The 26,529-nt window shown below is 45.0% G+C and overlaps 4 protein-coding genes across 7 annotated transcripts; 1 reads left to right on the plus strand and 3 right to left on the minus strand.

The window, feature by feature from the left end:
* Positions 1–2,850: 2,850 nt before the first annotated feature.
* On the minus strand, positions 2,851–4,079 carry LOC136496519 (uncharacterized). The gene is made up of 2 exons (XM_066492251.1): positions 3,975–4,079; positions 2,851–3,882 (listed from the first exon to the last, which is right to left on the minus strand). Exon 2 carries the CDS (start codon positions 3,791–3,793, stop codon positions 3,140–3,142), a length of 654 nt encoding a protein of 217 aa, XP_066348348.1. The 5' UTR covers positions 3,794–3,882; positions 3,975–4,079; the 3' UTR covers positions 2,851–3,139.
* A 511-nt stretch (positions 4,080–4,590) lies between these two features.
* Positions 4,591–15,420, minus strand: LOC136455312 (lysine--tRNA ligase, chloroplastic/mitochondrial-like). Its single transcript, XM_066455398.1, has 15 exons — positions 15,233–15,420; positions 14,909–15,128; positions 14,588–14,800; positions 14,234–14,345; positions 13,696–13,804; positions 11,836–11,893; positions 11,459–11,527; positions 9,196–9,303; positions 8,554–8,646; positions 8,278–8,382; positions 7,773–7,976; positions 6,289–6,383; positions 5,720–5,810; positions 5,110–5,280; positions 4,591–5,002 (listed from the first exon to the last, which is right to left on the minus strand). The coding sequence occupies exons 1-15, from the start codon at positions 15,418–15,420 to the stop codon at positions 4,898–4,900; spliced, it is 1,941 nt and encodes a 646-aa protein (XP_066311495.1). The 3' UTR covers positions 4,591–4,897.
* Positions 15,421–15,529: 109 nt separating this feature from the next.
* LOC136496264 (glycine-rich RNA-binding protein RZ1A-like) lies at positions 15,530–18,816 on the plus strand. Of its 4 annotated transcripts, none has more exons than XM_066492081.1 (4): positions 15,530–15,764; positions 16,503–16,615; positions 17,055–17,594; positions 18,119–18,816. In XM_066492081.1, the coding sequence occupies exons 1-3, from the start codon at positions 15,545–15,547 to the stop codon at positions 17,559–17,561; spliced, it is 840 nt and encodes a 279-aa protein (XP_066348178.1). In that variant the 5' UTR covers positions 15,530–15,544; the 3' UTR covers positions 17,562–17,594; positions 18,119–18,816. The 4 variants fall into 4 exon arrangements, with proteins under 4 accessions (XP_066348178.1, XP_066348109.1, XP_066348042.1 ...); XM_066492012.1 differs by lacking the exon at positions 18,119–18,816 and adding an exon at positions 17,744–17,837; XM_066491945.1 differs by lacking the exon at positions 18,119–18,816 and having other exon boundaries at positions 17,055–17,837.
* Positions 18,817–18,961: 145 nt separating this feature from the next.
* On the minus strand, positions 18,962–21,369 carry LOC136496170 (abscisic acid 8'-hydroxylase 3-like). The gene is made up of 7 exons (XM_066491884.1): positions 20,488–21,369; positions 19,977–20,384; positions 19,802–19,888; positions 19,608–19,686; positions 19,421–19,527; positions 19,220–19,338; positions 18,962–19,111 (listed from the first exon to the last, which is right to left on the minus strand). Exons 1-7 carry the CDS (start codon positions 21,070–21,072, stop codon positions 19,021–19,023), a joined length of 1,476 nt encoding a protein of 491 aa, XP_066347981.1. The 5' UTR covers positions 21,073–21,369; the 3' UTR covers positions 18,962–19,020.
* Positions 21,370–26,529: the final 5,160 nt, after the last annotated feature.

Here is a 26,529-nt window from a genome sequence, read left to right on the forward strand (position 1 = left end):
ATCCAGCTACAATCAGACAGGGAGGATAGCATTAACGGGAGATTTAAGCCGGATGGAAAATTCACAATAGGATCCGCTTACCACGTGCAATTCGTTGGGGGCAACGCTGACAAATCTCAAACAACTGATCTGGAAAGTCCGGGCACCGCCAAAATGCAAATTCTTTGGATGGCTCGCAATCCAAAACAGAATCTTGACCGTCGATAGCTACAAGCAAGGAGATGGCCGAATAATGGTGTGTGCCCCCTATGCAGGCGATGCCAAGAGTTTGGCGTTCATCTCTTCCAAGACTGTCGCTATACTAAGCGTATCTGGGAGGGCATTGCAATATGGTTGGGTAATGAGCAGCTGCGACCTTCCGTTTGGGAGTTAGGAGACTCGGTACAAACTTGGTGGGATAACTTAGATCGCATGCCTTCAATGGCGAGATGAGGACTACACTCCATCATCATTCATGTTCGCTGGGAGGTATGGAAGGAAAGAAATGCAAGAACCTTTGAGCACAAAGAATCCGCACCAATGCAGCTTCTCCAGAAAATCAAAGAGGAGGCGAGTCTATGGGCAATGGCGGGAGCAAAACACGTCTCTAAATTATTATTGCGCGCTTGATGTGCGGTCTCCTGAGCCAAGGCGTTCGAACCTTTGCGTCTGCTTGTACATTCTGTATATATATATATGTTTGTATAGTGTCTTTCTAGGCTTTCTTCTTTTTAATACAACAGGCAACTCTCGTGCCGGTTCCGTTTAAAAAAAGAATTACTATGAGGGCCAAAAATTTTCTTCAGTGCCAAAATAAAACCACCAAGCTAATTACTCATTTTCTTAGATATTATTTGAAACCGCCAAGGTAATTCAGTTTTCCTTGAGTGCCATTCAAAACCGGCAATGAAGTTCTCAGGGCTCTGGAATTGAAATTTTTGAATTTCCCAAATGACCTGAGATAATGACCTAATATAATCCAAAATTATAGCACTTGACAAGATGTAAAACTTTTTAGTTCAAGCCTTTTACATTTGAAACTGTTTAGGTTCTCAAATATTCATTACAAGATTCAGCAGAGTGAATACAAAAGAAAAGAATAATTCACTTAATCATAAGTTAATCCTAAGGCGTAGTGGTAAGTGTGCTTTCCTTGAAAGTTGCTGGCTTCAAGGAAACTAATTTTCTTGACGGTTACGAGTATCCCCTAAAAGATTGCTGGTCTTTAAAGAAACTAATTTACTTGGTGGTTGCAACTAGAGTTTTTTTATCGGCCGAAATTCACGGAAATTTTCAAAATTTCCTTTCTATCCACAGGGTCCGATAAAATTTGACATCGGCCAAATTTTTCCCTTCTTTCCTACTTCCTCACAGACAACCCAAATTCAGCCGTACGACAATCCCACACTATAATATTTTATTCTTGTTTTTATCAGTGAACAAGTAATGTTTAATAGCTTAGGAATAGTTTCAAGTCAAATTCTACGGAATTTTTTCAAAACAATTTGATTTTTTTTTGAATTTGGTCCGATATTTTCGATATATCTTGCTTATCCTATTTATCCATGACCTCCGATAAATTTTTATTTCCGATAATGAAAACCTTGGTTGGAACATTTTCGATCAATCCTTAGTACTATGCATCTTGCACAAAATCTGGGGAATGTTAAAGGAACCATGGCAACGCCGGCCAACGATGACGAACGAACTGCACCTGATGCTTAATGCATGCATGCATATATTATATTATAATATATATACACACTATAAAATAACTTATTCTGTATAGTTACGATAATTACTATGTTAATTTATAAGATTATAGTAACTCTCTACTAAGTGGTTTACTATAACGTTATGGTAAATATCCATATATGTTATGTATTGACATTATCGTAGATTAATATATAAAATTATCATAAATAGAGGTGGCTATCGAATAACTTATTTTACAACACAACGCGTGGGCATCCTTATGAGAAATTAGAGTGCGTGCGCACCGTACGCGGTGGGAGAGAGACGTTACGAACGCACGCCAGAACAAAGAAATGAAAAGAAAATGAAAAGAAAAGAGCCTGGACTGGATTACTGGAACAACCACGGCGTGTTCTTCTTCCCAAACTAAAGAAAGAAAGAAAATGTGTCTTTCCACGTCAAGCAAAGCGAATCGTCCTATTCACTTAACTTATAAACCATACTTTTTTAACCAATAAATAATATTTTTATCTCACACTAAATCATTCAACGATATTTTCAGTCGAACGGACGGCATCGGAGCTGCGGTGCATCTATTCTCAGGAACGCGTTTTTTTTTTAAGCAAGGAACGCGTTATTTGACATCACTGGTCGTGTTTTTGTGGGCAAAGCCCAAGAAAGATCCGGTGCACCAACCATGATCCACAACATATACGAGCAATACCAGCCCAGCAAGCCTTCCAGCCGTCAAGCCGAGAGTCGAGCCGTGTTAGCTCGAGGCCCATTATCCTCGCCGGCTCGCCGCCGCTTGCTTTGTTTCCCCTTGGTGCTACGCAACTACCGCTCAGTTCAGTTGACTGCACGTCTGCTCATCCGATCTGACAGAGTCTTGCCAAGGTTCCTTCCAACACAACACCCAGCTGGACTGGGCTGGACCTCAAATCGCAACCAGCCAACAGGAATCGCAGAGGATGACAAATAACTGACAATGAATCGATCGTCTCAAATTTCTACACATCCAATTTCTCCACTCCTACAAATACTCTTCCAAGCACACACAACAAGAATCTCTAGCTCTTGCCAACAACAACAAGAAGAAGAAATCTTGTCCTGAAGAATTAATTTTACAGGAAGCTACGAAAGGAAGCAAGGCTCTGTTTAGTTGCACCCCAAAATGCCAAATTTTTCAAGATTTTCCGTCACATCGAATCTTTGAACGCATGCATGAAACATTAAATATAAATAAAAAATAAAACTAATTACATAGTTTAGACGAAATCTACGAGACAAATCTTTTAAGCCTAATTAGACTATGATGGAACACTAATTGCCAAATAACAACGAAAACACTACAGTAGTATTTTGCCAAAAATTTTGGCATCCAAACTGGCCCCAAGAAACTAGAAAGGCAGACACCAAGCAGAAATGGAGGTAGCCAGGCCACCAAGCAGAAATGGCTAGCTAGCTAGCACCCAGACTTCTTGGCCCGGAGGATGGTGCACTTGGTCCGCTGGAACGCGGTGGCGGCGACGTCAGGGTCGACGAGCTGGAGCTGGAGCGGGCACACAACGACGAGCGGGCACTTGGCAGAGCGGCCCTTGTACTGGAGCACCGTGTCGAGCCGCATCTCCACGCCGAACTTCCCCGTGTCGTTCTCCGCCCGGAACTCGCCCACCCCGGGCTTGCTCAGCTTGATGGGCTTGTCCGCGCCGCCGACCGTCACGCGCACCGTGGCCGTCTTCCGCGGCTTGTGCTCGAACGCGGGCACGGACGCGGAGTCGTCGAAGCGGGTGCCGTTGAAGGAGAAGGTCACGGCGAGCGCGCCGTACTCGATGGCGCGGTACATGTTGGGGTTCCGGAGCGACACCGTGGCCGTCACGTTGTAGGAGACGGTGGAGTTGGACGCCGGGTCCGCGGGGGTCAGAGCAAACCGCTGCAGCACGGCGTCGTCGGCGGTGGCCTTGGGCGGGCGCACCACGCCGAAGGCGAGCACCAGGACGATGATGACGCCGCACACGACGAGGACGCCGACGGTCCAGATGGCGATCTGCGTCCAGCTGCAGTCGGAGCAGCAGCCTTCGTCGTTCTTGCCGCTGCACCAGCCCTCATAGAACGCCATGGTCGGGTGGACGCGGATCTTGCGGGGCTGGCTCTCAGAGACTGAGAGAGTTGGGTGGAAAAGGCTTCTTCCAGCTAAAAGAACTCTCTCTGTTGCGACAATCAATCGCCCCGCTCCTCACCGATTGTTATTGTTAAATAAAGAAAGAATAAAGGAGGGAGGGCCAGGGGACGACGAAGACCTGGACGCGCGAGGTCATCGCTGGACGCGGAGGAAGGAGGTCACCGGCCGCCGGACGCCGGTTGGTGGTGCACTTTACTAGAGGGCCGCGCCAGCGCCCGTGCCAGATAGGCTCCGGCGGCTGTGTGGCCTGTGGGCGGACCACCCGAGGTCTTTATAAAAAAAAAGGGAGGGGGTAATTGAAGAAGTTGTTAATTCCATATGGGCGGAGATTGTGAATAAAACACTTAAGCCCAATTACCTAACCCTTGTTTAGCTGCACCCTAATCTACCTCATTGATAAACCAGTTAATTTTTACCTTCAATCCATCCAATATACATATAGATTGGAGTGGACTGAAGTGCAATCACTAAAGAATTGAGAATGATAGTTAGTTTTTACCTTCAATCCATCCAACATCGTCCTGTTCGTTTGGACTGGTTTGCTGGTTTGGTGTGAGAGAAAAATATTGTTTGTTGACTGATAAGCCATGTCTTATAAGCCAAATACGACCAAGCGAACATGCTGTATACATATAGGTATGGTATCCACGCAATCACTAAAGACTATACAACATTCAGAATCGAATGAAACAATAAGAACAAGACATTAAGCAACACAATTTCTTAAATGATAGTTCAAGGTAATCATGTCACTGAAGAATCAGATTATCCAGTGATTACTGTTTTGCAGCACATTGATTGCAAAATGTGGAATCCATTATTATTGATTCAAGTGTAGAAACATCTATCAGGTTTTTTATATGAATATTGGCTGACTCTGAGCCATAATACATCTCAATATATTATCAAATAATAAATGGCCACATCTATCAGCTAAAAAGGTTAGCAAATATAAAATCTGCTGTACTGAAACAAGTGCAAAAGGATGGCTGCTTGTGCTTTCTTCAACAGCCACATCTCTTCTTAACTAGAATGAAGGATCTATTGCTGAATCTTCAAGACAGGAAAGGCAATAACATCCCTTATGCTAGAAGAGTTTGTCAAAAGCATTACTAACCGGTCGATACCAAGGCCCTGAGGTAAGTTCTACAAAAATTAGTCACAGAAGACATAGGTTCTCAATAAATAATTAGCAGTTCCAAGAACATTAGCAAATTAGCAGTCGTGAAAATAAACAATTTAATCAGTCATACCATTCCTGACGCTGGTGGCATTCCGTATTCTAATGAAGTCAAGAAGTCTTCATCTAAAGAAACTTCATAGGAATAATCATCATCTCCTTCACCTTCAGTAGATTTGACCTCCTTAGCCATTGCAGCACGCTTAGCATTGTGCTGTTTTATTTGATTTTCAAAACGGTTCCTCTGCAATAAAGATAAAATGCACATATGAAATTAAAATGGCCAAGAAGCATGTATGTGATTTCCATCTATCTTAATGATCACCTAAATAACATATTCCAGGTGCTCTGGGGGAATTTTGAGCTATAATATGGTGCTACATCACAGACAGACTGTTGGAAGTTAACCAACCACCTTGGTTTGCCTTTGTTTTCATTTCAAGTACAGCCCACATTAGATGCCAGTGGAACAAAGAGAATTTTGAAGAAACAGAAAATGTTCGTAATGGTAGACCATTCTATACCACACATCCACAATGTAATTTTACAGATTGGCAACTGAAATAGTGTCAAATGCGTAAAATTCCAAATACTCAATATTTGATACTCTTTACAGAACTTCACAAAGAAATGCTACAAATGATGGCACTTAGGCATGCAGTAAGAAGCCAGGACATTCTTACCTGATCAATTGGGTCTGTGAGCTCAGAAAACGCATTGCCAATCTCACGGCCACAAATGAAAAGTTCGAATCTCTCAGTAAGGCCAACATGACTACAGCAAGAGGAAAAAATTACTGAGGTGAATACAAAAGGTCATAACATAATGACATGCACCAAGACTCTAACTAAACAAATAAAATAGAAAAACAGTTCATTTGTACTGAAAGGTCCCTAGCATCCAGTAACATATATTACATAATAAACAGTGTAGCATGTGTCAGAAACCAAAACATTTTTATCTTGTGGCCTTTAGCAGAGTTTGCAGAATAAAGACAACGGTTTCTAAAATATGTGTGTTTGTGCACACAATTTTCCATTCATAGAGTTGCTTGTACCAAAAAAAAAGGTTGAAATAATGAACTTTTGACTTCAAAGTGTCCTTAATAAAAAATATTTCAACATTGACTGTTGATTCTTTTATGGCATGGTATCATTAACCACAAAAATGGCATAAAATATTGTCACTAAACCTATATCATTTGAATCTCAAAATATGTGGGTGCCATGCAAAATGAAATAGGAGTATTTACCTCCGATGTGGTTTTGCCAATGGTGATATCTCAACTGGGTAGTCAAGGACAAATGTTGGTTGTACAAGAGTAGATTCAACAAAAGTCTCAAAAACCTGGCCATGAGATGTAAAATTGTTAAATGAGGTTCATGAGCTAAAACAACCAAGTTTCAACCAACCAAATGAAACTTAGAACACTAAGACAATTAAACCTTGCAGTTCAAGATTTTAAGTAGATAATACAAAATGACTGGATGTTCAATGCAATATATCCAAATAGAGCTAAATTCAAGCATCACTTTGCATTGGTTGTCCATAGAACAAAGAGTAGTTATCTCCCTCTCATGAACCAATGGCTAGAATCCTTGTAATTCTTTGTATTGTTCCTTTGTTTTCCTGTTCCCTAATATTGTAGTAGTAGTAATAATAAAAAAAGCGAAAAACAAGGTAAAAAACCAACAATCATGGGCCTTCGAACCCTTGACCCTTTCCCTTAGAAAGGAGATTCCCACCACCAAGTTGTTGCGGTTTCATTTAGAAACAAAACTTATTCTAAATTATTATTGTAGAACCCGGTTGAGCCAATTAGTTCAACTAATCAAAACGTGAACTGAAAGTCTGAAACCTTGAGTGGTTCGTTGTCCAGTCAAATTACCTTATGGCTTACGCCATGTTTATTGGGCTTGAGCATGCTAGGGGTTTTTCTCCCGTTGCAATGCATGGGCATATTTGCTAGTATACAATAAATAGGCGACCATCATACTGTTTCATAAGAAAACAGAGACCAAGGACACAACATTTCATTGATACTCTAATCTGAACAAAGTTCTCAGGACATAGCCACATACATGTTTATAAGCTGGTGAGGTAAACCAAGAAAGCACAATTCTCAAGTAGTGGTGTACATATTAACTGAACTACACAATCCATAAATCATTAGTAAACTCATTATGCCAAATCAATAGACTTTCCGTAAGATCCATGAACAAATTTTCGGAAACAACATATTCATATTCATAATAAAGTCAATTGTGGCAGCCAAATATGTGAGCCACTAGTCCATCCACATAATTAAAAATTCAAAACAACCCATAATTAAACAGACACATTAACTAGTAGCATGTTTACTCAGCATAATAGTGGCTCTGGTTTCCGTAAGCAGGAATGGAACAACCCACAAAATAGGAGACAAAAAGCTACAACATTCATTGCCAGATTCCATCAGTGTGGTCTTTGCAGAATATACTTTACTCTATTTTTGGCTGGCTTCTGTTTCTCTAACAAAAACTTCACTTTCTTTTTATAGGCAATCTATTTAATCCCACTTGTTTAACTCATTACCGTCAATAAAAAAATAAAACAACAATAACAAAATCTTATAGTCCCAAGCAAGTTGGGGTAGGCTAGAGTTGAAAGCCAAAGTGAGCCACCAACAAAAAAAGAGAACGAAAATGAACACCATCAATAATAAAACAAGTGTACAAAATGAAAGCCTCAAGTTACCTCATTGAGAACATGTCCAACAGATGAACAGGCTTGCAATGAAATACTTTCATTGTTTCCTACTTCGAAACCTGGCAGCCCCCTCACAGCTCTTTTTGCAGATTCAACGTCTCCGAAGCTGTTAAAGTCAATTCCAGTTGCTTCTTTGACAAGAGAATGCATGGTCTCCCTCCTCCATGGTCTTTCAAGCGAGATTTCAGTTCCCTGTTTGATATTAAACAGCACATTGTTAACTAATGGTAGAAAGACAGAAATGTACAGCTCTGCATTGAAGTGTCAATGCAAGTGCATATGTACTACAAGCTCAGGAAGTAATAATTGATAAGTAATTTGTTGAAATGGCACCAAAAAAGGTTACACAGTAATGTAGCAAATTGGGGATATATACATAAGCGACAAATCGCAGCATGATGTTTGCGTGATAAGGCATTGGTGTCCAAACAATTCAAACAGAATAGCGTGCAATATATGCTCAAACTGATATTAGAGTAAAGACCATGATTACCTCATAATCAACCTTAAGCTTGCCATGAGTAGCCATAGCACATCGAGTAACAATTTCTTCAGCCATATTCATCATGCTTTCATAGTCTGAATATGCTTCATACATCTAGTTTGCAAAGATAAGTAGAGTCAGACCTTATTTAAAGTATAAAACATTCTGCAATGCAAAAAGGAGGCAGACAAAGGAACGTAGAATATACACTATGCACTTATGCTGGCAAGGATAAAAGTAATCCATTGATATAAGCATATTTGGAGGGGGAAAATAAACTCCTACCTCAATAGTGGTAAATTCAGGATTATGGCGAGTAGAAATGCCTTCATTCCGGAATATTCTTCCAATCTCATAGACCTTCTCAAGCCCTCCAACCTGCACTATATCAATGGTACTCAGGAGTAAGAAAAAGATTGCCGCTGAAAAAAGTTGTAGAAACAAAATAGACCATTGGCACAGTGCATACTGCATAGTCACATTGATACCCTTCAAATGCTTAAGCACAGCTGAATAAAGGCGTGAATAAGTGCTATAGCATGAAATCTTAAAGTCATAAATTCATCCCAAAAGAAAAATATATTGGTATTGGGGGACATATTTGACATCTACCAGTGGAGGCGCACAGGATTAATCTGGAAAACAAATTTCAAAGCTTATGCATTAATAGCTGTACTAACATGCTAGATTAAGATCATACTGACGAAATTAAGATATGTTGATTAATAATTGTATGAACATGCTAAATTCAGCAGACGGACATAATTACAATACAGTAGTTTTGGTTATATAAGATTCTGCAGTATGCATGTAGTATACCTGTATTCAGCATAAAGAAAAAGCAATTGATGCTGCCATGAACTGGTTAAAGAATCAACTATGAAGCTATCAAAATAAAAAGAACGAGGAACTGAAATGTAACCTTACCAACATCCTTTTCAAATGTAGCTCTGTTGCAATCCTCAAGTAAAGATCCCTTTGAAGTGAGTTATGGTAGGTAATAAAAGGTCTAGCTTCAGCACCACCTGCTGCTCCCTGTTTTTAACATTTTTACTATGTATAATGTTGTAAATGAAGACAAGGACAACCAGAGAAGACAAACTAGTGATCAATAACAAGCATAGTGACACAAAAAGAACCTAATTCTTTTATAACATATTAGTACTATGCTAGGTTGTATCAGCTATTCAGCTGCATTGGTTCAACTACACTAATAGCATATTAGCATTTTTTAAGAAAGACATGGTTATGGCCAATATGTTTTCTGCTTTTTTTTATGCTGAGCTTTACAACCTATGTGCACCATCAATGATGATGATGAGATCATCCCTTGTTATGCTACACAAACGATTCAACATCTAGAGATGAATTGACAGAGTAGGAATCCAATATGCTGATGTTTCAAGTTATTCAGGCCAAATCAAATTAATGTAAAAATGAAATTGTGCATTTGTCCTCGTCATTGTTTTTGAGGCGTCGCCTAGGCGACAAGGCGTGCCCAGGGTGCTGGGCGTCGGGGTCGCCACGGCATGCGTGCGTATGGCGTCCGCCATATGAGATTAGGCGTCGATTAGGCGTGGAAAGGCATCGGGCGAGCTCCTAGAGGCCAGTGGCGGACGCCGGAGCAGCAAGTCGAGAGGAAGACGGAATCGGGCGGGGAATCGAGCGGACGCAATGAAAACTGGCGGGAATCGACCGCGTCGCGTCCGCGCTAGAAGGAAAAGGGCGGGAATCAACCGCATATATGCTGTTACGCGGCAAACCTCCCGCTCGAGGGCTTTTACCACAGGTGCGGGCCGCTGCAGCTTCACGGAGAAAGGAGAGGAAAAGAGGCGGCGGCGGCGGCCCTGCTTCATGGCGGCAGAGGTGGAGGCGGAGGCTTGCCGCTCCTTGCTCGAGTCCACCGGCCGCGCGCACCTCCCGCGAGTCCGCCCCTGCATCTCCTCCTGGCTGCTCGAGTCCACCAGGGGTCCGTCCGCACCACACCTGCAGCTCCTGCCCGTTCGCACCTGCTCGCCCGCCTCCGTCGACCGTCTACCCGTCCGCCTCGTATGCTCCCTGACTCCTCTCTGGTCTCCTCTGCAGCCCTGCTTCCCTCCTCTTCCTCTGCTTCCCTCCTCTTCCTCGGTTTCTTTCCCTCTTCCTCTGTTTCTTTCCCTGCAGCACTAGTCATTAAGTTATATTATGTTATTAGAGACTAATTTGTGGCTACTGAGTGATGAGAGATTTCAGATTTGCTATTTTGCTACTTTACGTTGTGCACTAGCACTCTGGTAGCATTATTTATTCAGGTATTACATGCTAAGACTTGGCAATATTAAAGTATGATTTGCTTCTGAATTTTAGTATCATTATATATTAAGATGATCGTATGGCGTCGCCTAGGCATCCGCCATAAACGCCTAGGCGTTGTGAAGGGGGTACGGCGCCGTGCGTCGCCGCAGCGCCTCAAAAACAATGGTCCTCGTGCACTTTTAAGCTTAAATGCCTTTCTGCTTTAGTGTAAAGTAGTTTCATGTGTTCTATTTTTCAACAAATGCACATAGGTTTTCATTTAAAATCAGTTTTTTGCCGAATACGTTTGTGTCATTTCATTAAAGGTAAGCAAACAAAGAATAACACCACACCATCAGCATATCATATTTTACATTCAGATTATGAACACAGAAAGTTTATTGGTGGTTTTTTTAGTGCACACATGTGCTGCATTTACAGATTAAAAAAAACATGCAAGTCCTAGCTGGATGTGATTGCCCCTTTTCTTTTTGGTTCCACAATCACTAGAAGCAAAAATATGGCCATATGGACCATCTTAAATTGTCCTGTAAAGGTTTGAATATCACAGAGGTGACCAATCCACTAGCTTAAGAGTTGAATAAGACTTAAGTTAGTTTTTTTTTTCAAAATTGGGCCTTATAATGTAGAGTAAGGTTTGAAAAATAATTCAGAAGCATTACCGCAGTATGCAAGGAGGTAAATATTAATGGTCTATCTTCGGAAAGATTTATAAGATGTGTAGTGGATCTTTAAAAAAAGGGAAAAAAAACCAAGCTGTAATTTCTATCCAATATATATCACATCAATTAGCCCAAAGTATTTACTATAGACATCTTATCAGTTCAATGATTACATATTATATAGCTGACTGATCCTGCTGAATAACAACCTAAAAGGTATGCAAAAAGAATACCTGTAGAACTGGAGTTTCAACTTCAATAAAACCAAATGATTCCATTGTCTTGCGGATCTCAGAAACCACCTGTCAAATGCAAATATCTAAGTTCAAAGTATATAAGAAGCTACAACAAATTCTGCTAGTGCAGTAACTATTCATTAAGCTAGTTATTTTTGGAGGACCTAAGGACATGCTCTTACAATATGACAACATATGCGTTAATTTCTTTATTCCTACCACACCTCTCTTTAACCCATTAAGAAAAATATGTTCCTGTGCTACATAATATTTAATATGATATAAGAGTTTCCCAAACTAAATTAGTAATTATAGGTGTAGTTACTTGCCCATCAGTTTCAGAATATAGATTTAGCATCACATGTAGTCAATACCTTTGCCCTAGTTCGGAATACATTAGCAACCTTTGGATTTGCAATCATGTCAACATACCTGTCATTAATCAAAGATAGCACACATGGTCAGTGCACTGTGCAGAACAATCTTGCAATCATTTAAACTAGGACTAGAAATGAAGGAATAGCAACAAAGATGCTAAAATAATAATCCTGAAGGAAATGGTACCTTTTAAACCATTAGTCAAGCTGAAAGATACTAGAAATTAATCGCATTGGTAGTAGGTCCAAAATTTCAGTCTAGCTGTGCAAGAGCAGCAGCGTCCTCGCTTCTCTAATCAGGACAGAGCCATGCACTCCATGCGGACTCATGCTTCCCAATCTCAGTCATGCCAGGTACAGAGAGCATGCATGCAGGGCACTCAGGCACACGCACATGCAAATGCATCAGGAGAACAGGGCCAAAATTTCAGTCAAGCTGCACAAGGGCAGCAGCATGCATGCCTCCCTAATCGGGACAGAGCCATGCACTCCTTGCAGGCGGGTGAGGCGCCTCATGCTTCCCTATCTCAGATATGCCAGGTACATACAATTTGTATGCAGGGCTCTCAAGCACACGGCACAAGAAATGATCAAGCAGACTACAGCAACCACCATGATGCTTGCATTGCGGTGGCTCAGAGACAACAGCATCAAACAAGCATGAGCACAGCGGCAAGCCACATCATGGCAGGGGTGTCATCCGCAGCTGCAAGGACGCAGCAATGCTCCTCTACGACAGAAGTGGCAGCAAGCCACAATGTGATGCAGCAGATGGGCGCAAACAGATGCCCAAGCATGCCTGATCACTCACGCGGAGAAGGTAATAATTTTTCTCTTGCAAGCACTATGAATCAATGGAATCACAGTGACAGTGAAGGGCTGTGTGATCAGCAAGCCCTCTATCCAACAGAAGTACAGGAAAGGCATCATCAAGAGCATGGCCATCAAGCTCTCAGACAGGTGAACCAGGCAGATGGCATGCAACAGAGGCAAGGGAGCCTACAGCTACTTGATGAAGGTAACAATTTTCCAACTGCAGGTATAACACTTCAAAGGAGTGTAAATGCAACTGCGGAGCACTGTCAATCGCCTACATTAAGGCTACCATCCCTGCCTCATTTTATTGTGACACAGCTGGCATTTTTACCTGGTACAAGGTGTTACATGGATGCATCCATTTTGCCTGATTCTTAAATGCAGGTTCCCAGGAAAGCAGGCTTGGGAGTGTTTTTTCTAGACACTCATTCAAACACGTCATCAGCTATCTACATCAAAGCTACACTCAAAGACTCCACCTCAGTGTTAATGGCTGAAGCTGCTGCTCTGGCACTGGCAGCTCAGATTGCCTTGACACTGGATATCAATTGTCCGATATTTTTGTCGGACAATCAACAGCTTGTTGCCTTCCTCAATGGAAGCGACCACACCCATCCATCACATTGGGACATTAAGCGCTTCACGCAGAGCTTCATCAACCAGTCTTCAAGGAACAATGGGAAAATCTTCAAGATTCATCGAAAACTAAACACAACTGCTCATGTTCTAGCTACTCAGGCTTTTAGCTCATTGAGCTTACCTAGTACTCAAATGCAGATCAGTTGTACCAACACTAGTCATGTTAATAGCTGTCCTACAAGGATAGCCTTGCAATCTGTAATATGTGACTCTTTCACCATCATTGTAGCGAAATGCTGCTAATAAAGTTTGCATTTTATCCAAAAAAAAAACGCATTGGTAGTACAAATGTACAATTAATGGTTTGTACATCGAAACCATATATTAAGGTATTAAATGGGTACTGATTTTGAACAGCTGAGATATGACTTAGAAGGTGCAAGAAGCAAGATGAAAGCCAACCTTTGACGATAACGTTTGTCCACATCAGTTAATCCATGATACTTGTCTGGTAGTGGGAGTAAGGATTTTGTGAGAATTTCAAAAAATTTCACATAAACAGATAGCTCCCCTGCAATGAAACCCACCATGTCAAGAATATAGACATTTGGCAAATAACAAATTGACAGTATAGTAAGATATAGCCCGAGACACTCAAGCAGTTCAGGTTTTTTAAACTTTGGAGCAGGCTGTTGTTTAGCTAATTTTCTTATTTATTTGTTTGCATAATGGAAGTAGGTTGCTTAGCTCTGACTTTCGCTATTCAAAATAATTTATAATCAGATAGCTAGTACTAGGGACTCACTTAGATACATACGAAAACGAATTCCTTAGAATCTAATCAACAAATGGTGAAAAGAATGAGAATCTCAATAGCATACTGATTCTAAGGAAATCACTGTACAAATATTCTTCTGGAAATTGTTATCTCGTGCTTCAAATTTTAACTGAGTACAGACAAGTGAAACTACTGACTGATAGAATAGAAGTTATAATGAACCTTTCTCTGTCTTTTTAATGGATCCACTTGCACCTAATATATCACCAATATCAATAAATGCCTTCAGTTGCTCAAATTGGTCCTCCGTAAGGCTGTCTTTCTCACAATAAAGCTACCCATAGCCAAAAGAAAGAAAGTTCCAGAAACACATAATCAGTTCCAAACAAATTATCATACTTCTGTAGCTCGTAGCTACTAAAAACAACAAATGCAACTGCAAACTGCAGATAGCTCAGCTGCTATGTGAGGATGGCTTTACAAGCACAACATTATCAAGCAACATATCCACATCAAATCAAATTCTAAGGAGACTAGGAGAGAACAAAAAAAGGCGAGTCGGTTGAAAGATCAGACCTGCATGGTCCCCGCATCGTCTCTTACAGTCATAAAAACAAGCTTCCCAAATGCTCTTCGGGCAACAATCCTGCCAGCAACGGACACCGACACGTCCTCGCAGACTTCACCATTCACAAGATGAGCGTACCGTTCCTGAAGCTCCTTGGTCGTGTGAGTCCTGTCCCACTTGTACGCGTACGGCTCATGCCCCTTCGCTCTGAGCTCCTCAACCTTGCACCCAGAAAACCAACGATCCGAAGGCCCGTCAGTAGCAGCACGGACCGAAAATTGGGAGAAAAACAGAATCCAGCACCAAACAATGTAGCACTAAGAACTGACTTTTTTGAGGCGGATGGCGCGGATGGAGTCCCGGTCGGAGGTGGAGGCGGATGAGGATGCGCTACGGCGTCGGCGGTCCTGAGGCTGCGACGGCGGCGGGTTCGTGGTGGCGGCGGCCGCGGAGCAGCAGCGGATGCGGAGCCCGAGGGGCCTTGAAGCGGCGGCGCGGGAGGCCGCGAAGCCGATGAGATTGGAGGAGGCCCTCCACGACCCGCAGCGCCTCACATTGCTCCAGGCAGGGCTCAACGAATGAGCGGGTTTGTCGGAGGTGCCCGCAGCCCGGCACGTGCTCGCCGCCGCGGCCGTCCCGAGCGTGCGACTGACCAGCCGCGCCGGGAGAGGGAGTGAGGGAGCAACGCGACGGACGGGGGCCGGTCGCGGGAGCGAGGATAGGGTCTGGCTGCTGGCTGCTGGCTGCTGAGATGGGCCCGAACGAAACCCACCCACGGCAGCCACGGCCCACGGGGAAGCGTCGGCTGCCCTGGACCAACCCAGCCCTCCCCGCGGCCCATTCTAGCTGGGTTGACTCGTCAGTCGCGGCAGCTGCAACCAGCCGCCAACGGGCAACGGCATATGCCGTGCGCGTTGCGGCCGGACCCACATGTCCCCAGGCGGGCCCCACCTGTCGTGCCAACCATGGAAATATCTATCTCTCCTCTGCGCCGCCGCCGGGATTTTAGGGTTCTAGGCCGAGTCCACTCCGGGCGGGCGACTGCCTCCTTGCCTCGATTATTCCCCATCTTGTGTCCCTATAATAGGTCGCCTTTCCTCCCTTCGCTAAAAATAACGAGGCAGAGGCAACTTCGATTCGACGTGCGCTTCCTCTTCCTCGCTCGCTCCCAGTCGCAGGTAACTAGTACGTCCTCCCTCCCTCACCTACGTATCTCTTTCCGGGTACGTAGATCTCTCTTTGGTCGATCTGCTTTCGGTTTGTCTGTTCTTCGTAAGATTCACATCTGTGATGCGGCTCTAGTAAGATTTGGTCGGGATTTGCTAAGTTTGACCAGCGTATGCATCGACCCCCGATCTGGATTCTGGAGCGTGATTATCTCTCCTTTTGTTGTTTTGTAAACAAACAATCTCCATGTGTTGCATCGTTAAGTTACACGCACACATGGATTTTGTATTTGTATCTACCAATCGATAAGTTGCACGCACACATGATTGAAGTTCAACCTTGCTGTGTTGTCGTTAGGTACGCTTCCTGAGCACATTATGTACTGATTTCTGCAAATTATTAGTAAAGGTTATAAACTGTAAAGTCAATTTTCGTGAGCCTGCTTTTATTCTTCTGCTAACATGCCCGAGCATATATTTCATTAAGAGGAAGTTCTCCTGCTTATAAAATACGCTTTGTGAGCTTTGTTTCTTGTGGAAAAAAAAAGCGGTGGAAACCTTTTCTTCTAAAATAAATATCACAAGTGAAAGCTTTTGTTGGTTGATTTTTTTCTCTTTTGCCTTAGTATAATCAGTAAGGATGACTTAAAAAATTTACTGTACAGGGTACCTGTAACCTTCACAGAATCTGCAGTGATCTCTCTTGGTAGCTCTAGCTTCCTACTTATATGTGTACTTATTTGTTTATCTGTTCTAGTAATGGCTGATGTTGATGAGTACCGTTGCTTCATCGGGAATCTGTCCTGGTCGACAACTGATGAAAGCCTCAAGGATGCATTCCGCAAATTCGGCAACCTCACTGAGGCAAAGGTGACGTGAATAACCTCTCGTCTTTAGTTTTGCCTGAGTAATCCTTTTTACAAGCATGATAATTCCGAAGGTTGTGTTGGTAACTGTTGCTTAGGATAGTTTTTTTCTCTCTTTTAACTAGTCAATAATTTTCTTTTGAACTGCGGTAAACATTGGTATACTAGTTTGTCTCTAAAGAATCTTAAATCCAACTGATTTGCGCAAACACATCTTTTTTTCTCGGACTATATCCAAAAAAAATTCGCCATATAGTTATGTACGCTGTTTTTGTTCCTACAAAGCTCTAGGAAATATTTTTGCCTCTGAATGGTCAAATAATTTTTAACTCACGTAAAGCGTACATCCATTGTGTGTACAATGTTGCTTTGTGCTTTATTTGTTATCTAGCATGGTCTCTTATTTATAGTTTATTTAATTTTGTTTTGCTGGTAATATGCAGGTGGTTCTTGACAAATTTTCTGGCCGTTCTCGTGGTTTCGGCTTTGTAACTTTTGATGAGAAGCAAGCCATGGAGGATGCTATTGAGGGAATGAATGGACTGGACTTGGACGGGAGGAACATCACTGTTGATAAAGCTCAGCCACAAGGACCTGGTAGAGACCGTAATGGTGACCGTGATTATGACCGTGAGCGTGGATCTCGTTATGATCGTGGTCGTGACTATGGTGGTGGGCGTGCACCGCGAGGTGGTGGTGGTGGTGGTGGTGGGGACTGCTTCAAGTGTGGGAAACCTGGTCATTTTGCTAGAGAGTGCCCATCTGGGGATGGTGGGAGAGGGGACAGATATGGTGGCAGAGATGACAGGTATGGTGGTGGTGGTGGTGGCGGTGGCGGTGGCGGGCGTTATGGATCTGACCGTGGTGGTGACCGATACTCTGGCCGTAGCCGAGATGGTGGCAGCTATGGGGGCGACCGCTACAGCCGTGACCGATCAGGTCCTTACTGATGGCCTAGTTCTTGAGAAGTATGTGCCATCCAGGTATGAAAGCCTATCTACTATTATAAGGCTTGTTATTGTGTCTGGAACTTTGTTATCCTGTAGTTGGAGTCGCCATGTACCGTGAGATATCAGTTGTTTTGTTATAGACCATATTACTGACCGGTTTATTATCGTTTCCTGCTTGCCAGGCATATGACTTGGTCATAGTGCTTGGCGTTTGGATCCTGCATGTTTGCTTGATATGCTATTTGGCTATTAAAAGATGGATTTTGTCGCTGTGTCGATGATCCTGGTCCTAATTAAGCTTGTGTGGATATGCCTGTGATATGGGGGATTGGATGGCAAGTTAGTGTCCGCATTTGTGTTCTTTTCGGGGAAGCAAGGGGTTGACTATAATCTGCTTGAACACACCTACAACTACAAGAAAAATCTATGTTCTTGTCACCTCTTCTGAAAGCAAGTGACGAATCATCCATTAGGGAAAATTAACTGGTAATGTTTTCAATCTTGCATCTTCAGTATTGTCTTACAACGTCATTCTCAAATGACTTTTGTTTTGGCAGGCTTCTTTTTGGTTATTTGTTCTTGTTCTGGATTGGTTGCTACCGTCGTTCTGGATTGGTTACTTACGTCCTAAGATCATTTCAGTCGTCTCATTTTAGTCATGCCAGTTGATATCCATGAGTGCAAAGAGATTATTCTTTGGTTCCATTCTATGTGCCTTTAGCATCGGAGGACCACTGTTACACTCACCATCGGGTGTCTTGACAAACTGGTTATGGTTGCTTCGCCATGCTGGGGTGTTCCTTGAGCTGCCCCCTGTTCCTGTTCCTGTTCCTTGTGAGACCAGAGATTATGCTTAATCAGCCTGAGTGGATGTGATGCTATCTGGTTGCTGTTCCTTTGACACTGCACCACTGGCCTATTGCAGCTTATAACGCTGGTTCCAGAGTAGTTACTGGTTTTGAGAGGAGTTACGGGGATGTTATGATTCATCAGCAGCATACTAATTGTCCTTTGGCATCTACATGTGTCTTGTCTTTGATTTAGAATAGCCTTTTCTTAGTTTTTATGTGTTGCAATTAGAGCCATTTCCTTTCAGACTATTGAGTCTATTGGCGCCTGAGCTGTCATCAACAACAGTAGCATCATTTTACCATGATCCAGTGGATCCAGCTTGCTTGTGTTCTCAGTGTTGTCTGTTTTGTGCATATGCAAAACATTCGTAGTGATTGATTTGAGACATTTTTTGGCTTCAAAATCTTAATGGCGCTGGATCTGGCAAAACATTAAGTCATTTGCAGCAGCAGCAGCGTAGACAGACAGACAGACATACAATCGGCATCATATGTACCGTTGATGCTGTGGTAGCAACGTGCATCTTTTTATCTATTTATATACTATAATATATATCTGTAGTCCTGTTCGTTCGTCTTGCACTGCACATTCGTTTCTCGGATCTATCTTAGAGTGCGGTTGCGACGATGGGGTACTTGTTCTTGGGCATCCGCACCAGCGTCGGCTGCACCGTGTCGTCGTTCTCCAGCGGTTTCCAGCTGCAACCAAATCGAAGCCAAGCGAGCTCAGCTGCTGCTGACGGATGGATGGATGGGAAAGCAGTGGCCAGCCGTGGCTGCTCCTTGCTGGTGCAGCTTACAGCCTACCTGTATCGGCAGACGAGGTGGTGGACGAAGACGCAGATCTCCAGCTTTGCCAGGCTCATCCCGGGGCACATCCGTGGCCCGCTCCCGAACCCCAGGAAACTGTAAGGCTTGAACGTTTCCTGCGTGAAAGAACATGGCATCAACACACTCTGTCAGTCAGCTCGCTTCCGGCGACAGGTGTAGAGCTCGCCGGAAACTTACGTCGAATCTGTTGGGGTTGAAGCGCTCGGGGTCGGCGAAGATGGACGGGTCGTGGTGGATGGACACCACGTCCAGGTTCACCGACGTGCCCTTCTTGATCTCGTAACCTGCGTGTCATACATTCTACTGCATCAGTCCATGCTGCTCTATCCAGTGTCGTAGGCAGGTTGATGTCACTGCCACTGACCGTCGATGCTGAAGTCCTGCGCGGCTTTCCTGGAGAACCATGGCAGGATGGTTGCCCTCCTCAGGGTCTCGTTCATCACCTGCAGCAGTTCAGTTGCCTAGTGATGAGGCCTATCTGTTTATGAGAGACAAGGACTAACGAAGACGCATGGAAACGGCATGGCGCTGCTAGGTTTGAGACCATAATTGTCTCACCTTGTTTGTGTACGGCATGTTGTTGACATCAGACCACCTGAGACGCGACGAGCCGTTGAGCCTCTCCTTGATCTCCAGGTGCTCCTCCTGCAACCACACCACTGAACTCAGTGACAAGAAGCCTGACGGACGAACGGCTGAACTCACGAGCAGGAACAGAGGCTCTCCGGCTCACCCGTAGCTTTTCCAGGACGTCGGGGTTCTCCCCGAGGAACTTGACGAGCCACGTGAGGCCCGCCGTGGTGGTGTCGTGGCCGGCGACCAGCAGGGTGAGGATGTTGTCCTTGAGCTGCGCGTCCGTCAGCTTGTCCGCCTCGTCGCCGGCGTGCTTCCGCAGCAGCGTCTGCAGGAAGTCGCTCGGGGCCTCGCCGCCCTCCCTCCGCCGCCTCGCGATCACCGAGTCCAGCATCGCGTACATCCGGTTCCTGGCCTTGAGGCCCCGGTGGAAGGCCGTGCCGGGGACCTTGAGCGGTAGCGACGCGAACGACGACGAGATCACCTTGAAGTTTGCCCGGAACTTCTCCTGCTCCTCCCCCTCCGGCTCCAAGCTCACCAGCATGTTTGCGATCACCTTCAGCGTGAACTGCACGGCGAGATCCATCGGACAAACAAATTCCAGTCAAAATCTGAAGAGCACGACCACGACCACGGCGGCGGCGGCTTGAACAAGTGGAGGAGATGCTTACCGACGAGGCCTCCTCCAGCACGAGCACCCTGCTGCGTCCGTGCCACGTGTCCAGCGTCTCCACGGCGAGGTCGTTGATGAACCCCAGATACTTCTTGAGCGCGTCGACGGAGAGCGGCTCGCCGATGAGCCGGCGCAGCTTCTTGTGCTCGTCGCCGTTGGTGGTGAGCAGGCTGGTGGGGCCCAGCACCTGCTTGCCCGTGTAGAAGAGGTTGAGGCTCACGACGCCGTCCTTGCCGGAGAGCAGGATCTTGGCGGCGTCCCTCCCCGTCATGAACACCGTGATCCGCCCCAGCACGTACGTCTTGAACACCTTGCCGAACCGCCGCTGCCGGTCGCGCATGAAGCTCAGGATCCCCGCGGGGCTCGAGAAGTCGGAGATGAAGGAGAACGTCTCGCCGATCACCGGCCACCCCATCGTGCCCGGGATGTCCCTCATCTCCTTGGAGGAGCTCCGTGACCGAAGCCACAGGAGGCCCGCGAGTGCCAGGGCGACGGCGACAAGCACGGGAGCTCCAAAGACGGCCATGGCAGATTGGCAGATACTGACGGTGTCTTCACAGACCTGCACTGCAATGCAATGCATACCGTCAGTGTCAGTTGTCAGGTGCTCATATATATATGTGCTTCGCGACGATGCATCGACATCTCTGATTCCTCGGGATCATCTTTATCTTTGTTATTATCTTTTCTTGACATCGTTGCATGCGAGGGGAACCATTTGGAGGTTCTTTGGTATCCCTTCTGTCCTGTTTTGTCATCGTTAAAAACTTGTTCCAATCTGCTTGTTTTTTGCCTATGTACTTGTCGTGGACACAGGTACTCCGATGCCTAGATGTACTTTGGATCAAAGACTGCGTCATTGCTGCCGATGGCTCTAAAAATTTGTTATACCTCCGTCCCCGAAAGAATACAATTCTAGCACAGTATCATATTTTAGTATCTTAAGTTTGACTAATTATAGATAAAAAAAAATATTTATGTTTATGATACCAAATAAATACCATCAGATTAATTACGAAATATATTTTCATAATAAATTAATTTAAAGATATAACTGTGAATATTACTCACTAAAAACTTGGTTAAACGTGAACCACTTTTCGTGATACGCAACCCATAATTGCATTCTTTTCGGAAGAGGTGGTACTTGTTTTGCAAGTTGATGAAAGGTAGAGAGCACTGCCATTTGCAGTGACGCAACGCAATACGCAAGCTTTGTTTTGTGCGACAGATCCACTGTACAGCAGAGACGCTGAGACCGGCCTTGATAAGGACCTGGTGCTAATTGTTGTCTCTTCTTGAAAAAAAAATTATGAGTACAAGAGAAAGGAGCTTTGGGCACTAAGCTGTTATCCTAGGAATAAACATGTATTATTGTCTGCCTTGTTCACCCGAATATAAGATGTTAAATGCCTGCCATTTGTCTTGCGCAACTGCACTGCTGCAGTGGCAAAGCCTTTGATTTCCAAGGATAGTCCACGGCTTATAGAATTTGGCAACTGGATCTACTCCCTCCGTTCCCAAAACAATATGATTCAAACTATATCAAATTTAACTAAATTTATATATATAATATATTTTAGAACTTACAATACTTAACATTTATCATAAGATTAGTTATGAAATATATTTCCATAGTATGATAGTAAACCTATTTCTAGACGTAAATGTGTTGATGCTATTTTAAAAACTTAGTTAAACTTAAGTGAGTTTAACTTATCTGAAACTTTGAAACTTAGAATGGTATTCTTTTAAGACAAGGAATTTCATTCACCCACGACAAGGATAGATGTTGCCTGTATATCATAGTATACTTATGCTCCTGAAGCTGCAATTTGCGACAGCACCGTCATTTTTTAGAGGGTAATAGCACCATCGTTCATGGATAGCTTACCAGATGGGGTTCTCAATCTCAACTATGCATCTCAATAAAACAGGATATTTGTTTCAAACATTGTTTTTGTTGTTTATCTCTTGAGTTATTTTTCTTCATTGAATATGAGTAATTATAAACTCACATCTCCTACGAGCGCCTGAAAATCGAGATCGGGTCATGCACCACTCTCCTCGCGCCAACAAAGCATTCGAGGTTAAGGTCGGTTGTGCTCTGCTTAGAAAGGGGCTTGAGGGAGGGAGGCCAACCTAGCAGAAGAGATGTGCACGTGGGCTGAGCGATGAGATGGTAGGGCCGCTACGGGGCAGAGGAGGATAGTGGTTGGACCATGGAGGGGCAGAGGAAGGAGGCACGGAGACAGTCTGGCGAGGTCGGGTTAGCGGGACAGTGGGAGCGGGACCGGTCACGGTGGCCAAGAGGTTGGTCAGCACCTGGCGGCATGCGAGGGCAAATGTGAACTGCATGAGACACATGTTGAAGAACAGCCCAAGGTAGAAAATGAACATGAGTCACCCAATCTAAGGCCCCCTTTGGAACACAGGTTGCAAAAACCACATAAATAGAAAAATCATAGGAATTTTGTAGGAATGCAATTGCAAAATAAAAGATTAAAAAGTACCAAAAAACTATAGAAGATAGATGTTTGGATACTCATAGGAAAGCGGTAGGAATAGGAAATTAGGAAGTGAACGTCCCATTCAGGCCTTATTCGGACATAGTCAGATTCGCATCAATCCACATGTGTTGGGGTGGATTGGAGTGAAGCTTGAACTAAATTCCACCGCAATCCACCCCAACACGTGTGGATTGAGATGAATCCGATAACATACAAACAAGGCCTCGTTGTTTTAATTAATGGCTTGGCAGAGCTCATACTTTACCCCTTTCCAAGCTGATTGTTTTATCCACTCATTCTCAAGTCCATCAGTATATACTACATGACCATGTGCCTTGAGCCCTTGATCCTACACAAGGGAGAGGAAAACATGGGGCTGGAGTGGATGCTTCCATTCCTACAGAATATGTACAAAATCGTTAACGAAGGAAAATTTTCCTTTACCATTACTATGCATCAATCCTGCAAACCAAAAGGTTGTACAGTTGCAATTCCTATGGATTGCTGATTCCTGAGCTTTTTATTTGGAAATATAATCTTCCGTTGCAAAGGAGCCCTAAATCGAACGGTCTTGTGTGTCACTTGAAAAAAGAAAGCGATTCCCTTGTAAACTGCCGCAGAACTTCTCGTATCGTTCACCAATGGCAATCGTATCCTACTCGAAATTGCAAAGATAGCCTGCAGTGCACACGATACGCTATATATACGTACGCACATGAGGTACCAAACCAAGGTGAGTCACATCTACGTACGGCAGCAAGCGAACAATGCCGCCGGCACGCAAGTGTCGCCGGACGTGCGCGCACCACCGGTTCCAGAGCTCCCGGTGTGCCTCCTGCTCGATATCGCGGCGCGCACCGATGCCGCCACCATCTTCCGGTGCGCCGCCACATGCAAGCTGTTCCGGCGCGAGATCCTGAGCGCGGACTTCGTCCGCCACGTCTGCCAAGGGCCCGATGCCGCCGTGCCCTCCAGGACCCTGGGCGTCCTCGCCGATACCTTCTCCGTCTTGCACCCGGCCACCGCGGCCACCAAGACCCAGGAGAGGCACCTCGCACAGGCCGCCGCGGGGCTCCTGGAGCGGTACGAGCCCCTGAAGTCGCGCAACGGGCTCGTCGTCCTGTGCCAGCGCCCCCTGGGGTCGGAGCGCCGGTCCGTCGACCTGTGCGCATGTACGGTGTACGACCCCATGGCCAACAGCCGCGCCTTCCTCCCCTTCACGCCGGACATCGACCGCGGGCTACTCGGCGGCGTCCACTTGATCGACCAGTGCGCCCTGCTCACCGCCGCCGACGGAATCGGCTGCTCCTTCATGCCGGTCGCCGCGGACATGGCCAGGACCAGGAACCTGGACTGCGCATCGTCAGCGCGCGTCTGGGTGCAGATCGTGTCCTCGTCGGACTCGGACGCCGGCGGCGCCGTGTGTGGCTGGGGCTGGGGCCCCGTCAAGACCAGCGACCTCCACCCATGCCCTTGGTGGTGCACGAACCGGGACACCCACAACGACGCCGCGGTCGTCGTCGGCGGCGTCGTGCATTGGCTAGTGAACGCGGCCTCCGTGGGTTCAGTCGACGTTCCCAAGGACCGCCGGCACCCCGACCTGCAGAGAGAGCCTGCGTTGCCGTCCCTGCTGGCGTCGTCGCCGGACGGGAAGCTGAGCTTCGTCGTCGCGGACCACTGCGTGGTGTTGGTCTGGGTTCTGTCAGGACGAGGCTCCTGGGCGCGGCACGTGCAGACAGACATGAGGGCGGAGCGCGGGGGACCGATGTTGCAGCCATGGATATGGATGGATCGTCGGGTCGAGCTGGAGAGCTTCTTTGGCGATCGGAGGAGCGGCGGCGGCGCGGTGCTGTTACGGTTTGGTGGTGTCCGCTTTTGTGCTCGACATGGAGACGGGGGCAACGCGTTCGACGTGCTTAGGAGGAGAGACGGGAATGCCGTACGAGGTGGACCTCGCATCTCGGCTAGCCTCCATGAAATCCTTCTAGCTAGCTGCTTCGTCGTTCTCAAGCTCGGGAAGATGGAACGAACATCGTTTGCCTACGCTTGCAGCTTGCTGCTCACTTCAGGTAGCTGCTCCTCTGGCATGCTAAAGATGTTTCATTGAACTTTTTGTTTCTACGTGTCAATCGTCGTATTATCTATGGTTAATAATCTATGGTTAATAAGATGCTGCGTACGTGCTCTTATAAAATAGTTCGCACGAAGAAATATAATGAGCATGGCATTGCCCCTTTGCCAATGAATGCTGGGGCCTTCTAAACTTGGATATTGTTCAGAATGGTGGTTCTTTTGATGACGTGACAGCTTTTAAGGCACAGTTGAGCTCTCAATTCTTCATGGTGGCTATAATTTTGGTGTGTTGGACAATCTGGACAGCAAGGAATGAAGCAATTGTTATCAACAATCAGATGAGTCTACATGACTGTAGAGCTTTCTTCTTCAAAGAAGTTCGACTTGTTGCCTTAAGGGTGAAATCAAGTCTTTCCACTCTTTTCAGTCAATGGATTCAGAATCTGTAATTGATCAGAGTTCTTTGTTTCTTTCTTTTTGTCTCCTGAATGTAACCCTCCTCTCTTCTCCTCTTCTCTGTAAACTTCAGTAGCTTTCTTGCTTCATTGTAACTGTTTTTTATTATTTAATAAATTTCTGTAGGGGCTGCGGCCCTTCCAGTGGCTGCTCGTTTCTTCATGCGAAGTATTAATTTTACACTTATCCTCTTCTATATTTCGGACATCTGAATTTTAAGATTATTTCAGACAATATTTTGTACCACCAACTAGTATAAATTGTTATTTTTTATGGTTTGATATTTGTCTGACTATAGCAATAATTATACATTGTTAATTATCTTTGTGCCAACATATGGTTTTTATTCTTGGAACCGAAAATTATAGATTGCCCCAATAGATATTGCAACAAATTAACGGTAGGCGGGGTAGGCAAATGTGAACTGCGTGAGACAGATGTTGAAGAACAGTCCAAGGTAGAAAACTAATAGTCTTTTTTGTTTCCTTGAAAGAAAGATAGATGCCTAAGCTACATCAATTCCCTTGTATAATGTGTAAACCCGTAGTAAGAACTTCTGGTATCGGTCACGAATCGGTATTCTACTCGGGGTTGCAAAGATAGCATGCACTGCACATATATACAGATTTGACCAGGGGGAGAGATGTCCCCTGATTTTCATCTTAAGAAGCTGGTGCCGTAACTCGAACCCGGGCTGCCTCAGCCAACCGCTTCTTTGGCGTGTTGTGCTGACCAGTTGCACCGTGAGAGTGTTGGCCACTGCACATATATACACGCAGAAGGGGTAGCAAACCAAGGTGAGTCGCACATCTACGCCAGCAAGCGAACATTGCCGGCGGCAGGCAAGCGAACATTGCCGGGACACAAGCGAACAACGCCGGCACGCAAGTGTCGCTGGACGTGCGCACCACCAGTTCCAAAGTTCCCGGTGTGCGTCCTGCTCGAGATCGCGGCGCGCACCGATGCCGCCACCATCTTCCGGTGCACCGCCACATGCAAGT

This window comes from Miscanthus floridulus, chromosome 1 (genome assembly GCF_019320115.1).
Source record: "Miscanthus floridulus cultivar M001 chromosome 1, ASM1932011v1, whole genome shotgun sequence".
Classification (NCBI taxonomy): Eukaryota; Viridiplantae; Streptophyta; class Magnoliopsida; order Poales; family Poaceae; genus Miscanthus; species Miscanthus floridulus.

What these genes read in the sequence shown, in the direction of transcription:
- LOC136496519 (XM_066492251.1), bottom strand. Translation starts at nt 3,793, where the DNA reads ATGGCGTTCTATGAGGGCTGGTGCAGCGGCAAGAACGACGAAGGCTGC.
- LOC136455312 (XM_066455398.1), bottom strand. Translation starts at nt 15,420, where the DNA reads ATGGGCCGCGGGGAGGGCTGGGTTGGTCCAGGGCAGCCGACGCTTCCC. An exon ending in TCCCTCTCCCGGCGCGGCTG is followed by an intron (nt 15,129 to 15,232) that starts GTCAGTCGCACG and finishes GAGCAATGTGAG; the next exon opens with GCGCTGCGGGTCGTGGAGGG. An exon ending in TTGGCAAAACCACATCGGAG is followed by an intron (nt 5,811 to 6,288) that starts GTAAATACTCCT and finishes CTCTTGCTGTAG; the next exon opens with TCATGTTGGCCTTACTGAGA.
- LOC136496264 (XM_066492081.1), top strand. Translation starts at nt 15,545, where the DNA reads ATGGAAATATCTATCTCTCCTCTGCGCCGCCGCCGGGATTTTAGGGTT. An exon ending in CTCCCAGTCGCAGGTAACTA is followed by an intron (nt 15,765 to 16,502) that starts GTACGTCCTCCC and finishes TATCTGTTCTAG; the next exon opens with TAATGGCTGATGTTGATGAG. An exon ending in GCAACCTCACTGAGGCAAAG is followed by an intron (nt 16,616 to 17,054) that starts GTGACGTGAATA and finishes GGTAATATGCAG; the next exon opens with GTGGTTCTTGACAAATTTTC.
- LOC136496170 (XM_066491884.1), bottom strand. Translation starts at nt 21,072, where the DNA reads ATGCATTGCATTGCAGTGCAGGTCTGTGAAGACACCGTCAGTATCTGC. An exon ending in ACATGCCGTACACAAACAAG is followed by an intron (nt 19,687 to 19,801) that starts GTGAGACAATTA and finishes GAACTGCTGCAG; the next exon opens with GTGATGAACGAGACCCTGAG. An exon ending in GCAGGACTTCAGCATCGACG is followed by an intron (nt 19,528 to 19,607) that starts GTCAGTGGCAGT and finishes TATGACACGCAG; the next exon opens with GTTACGAGATCAAGAAGGGC.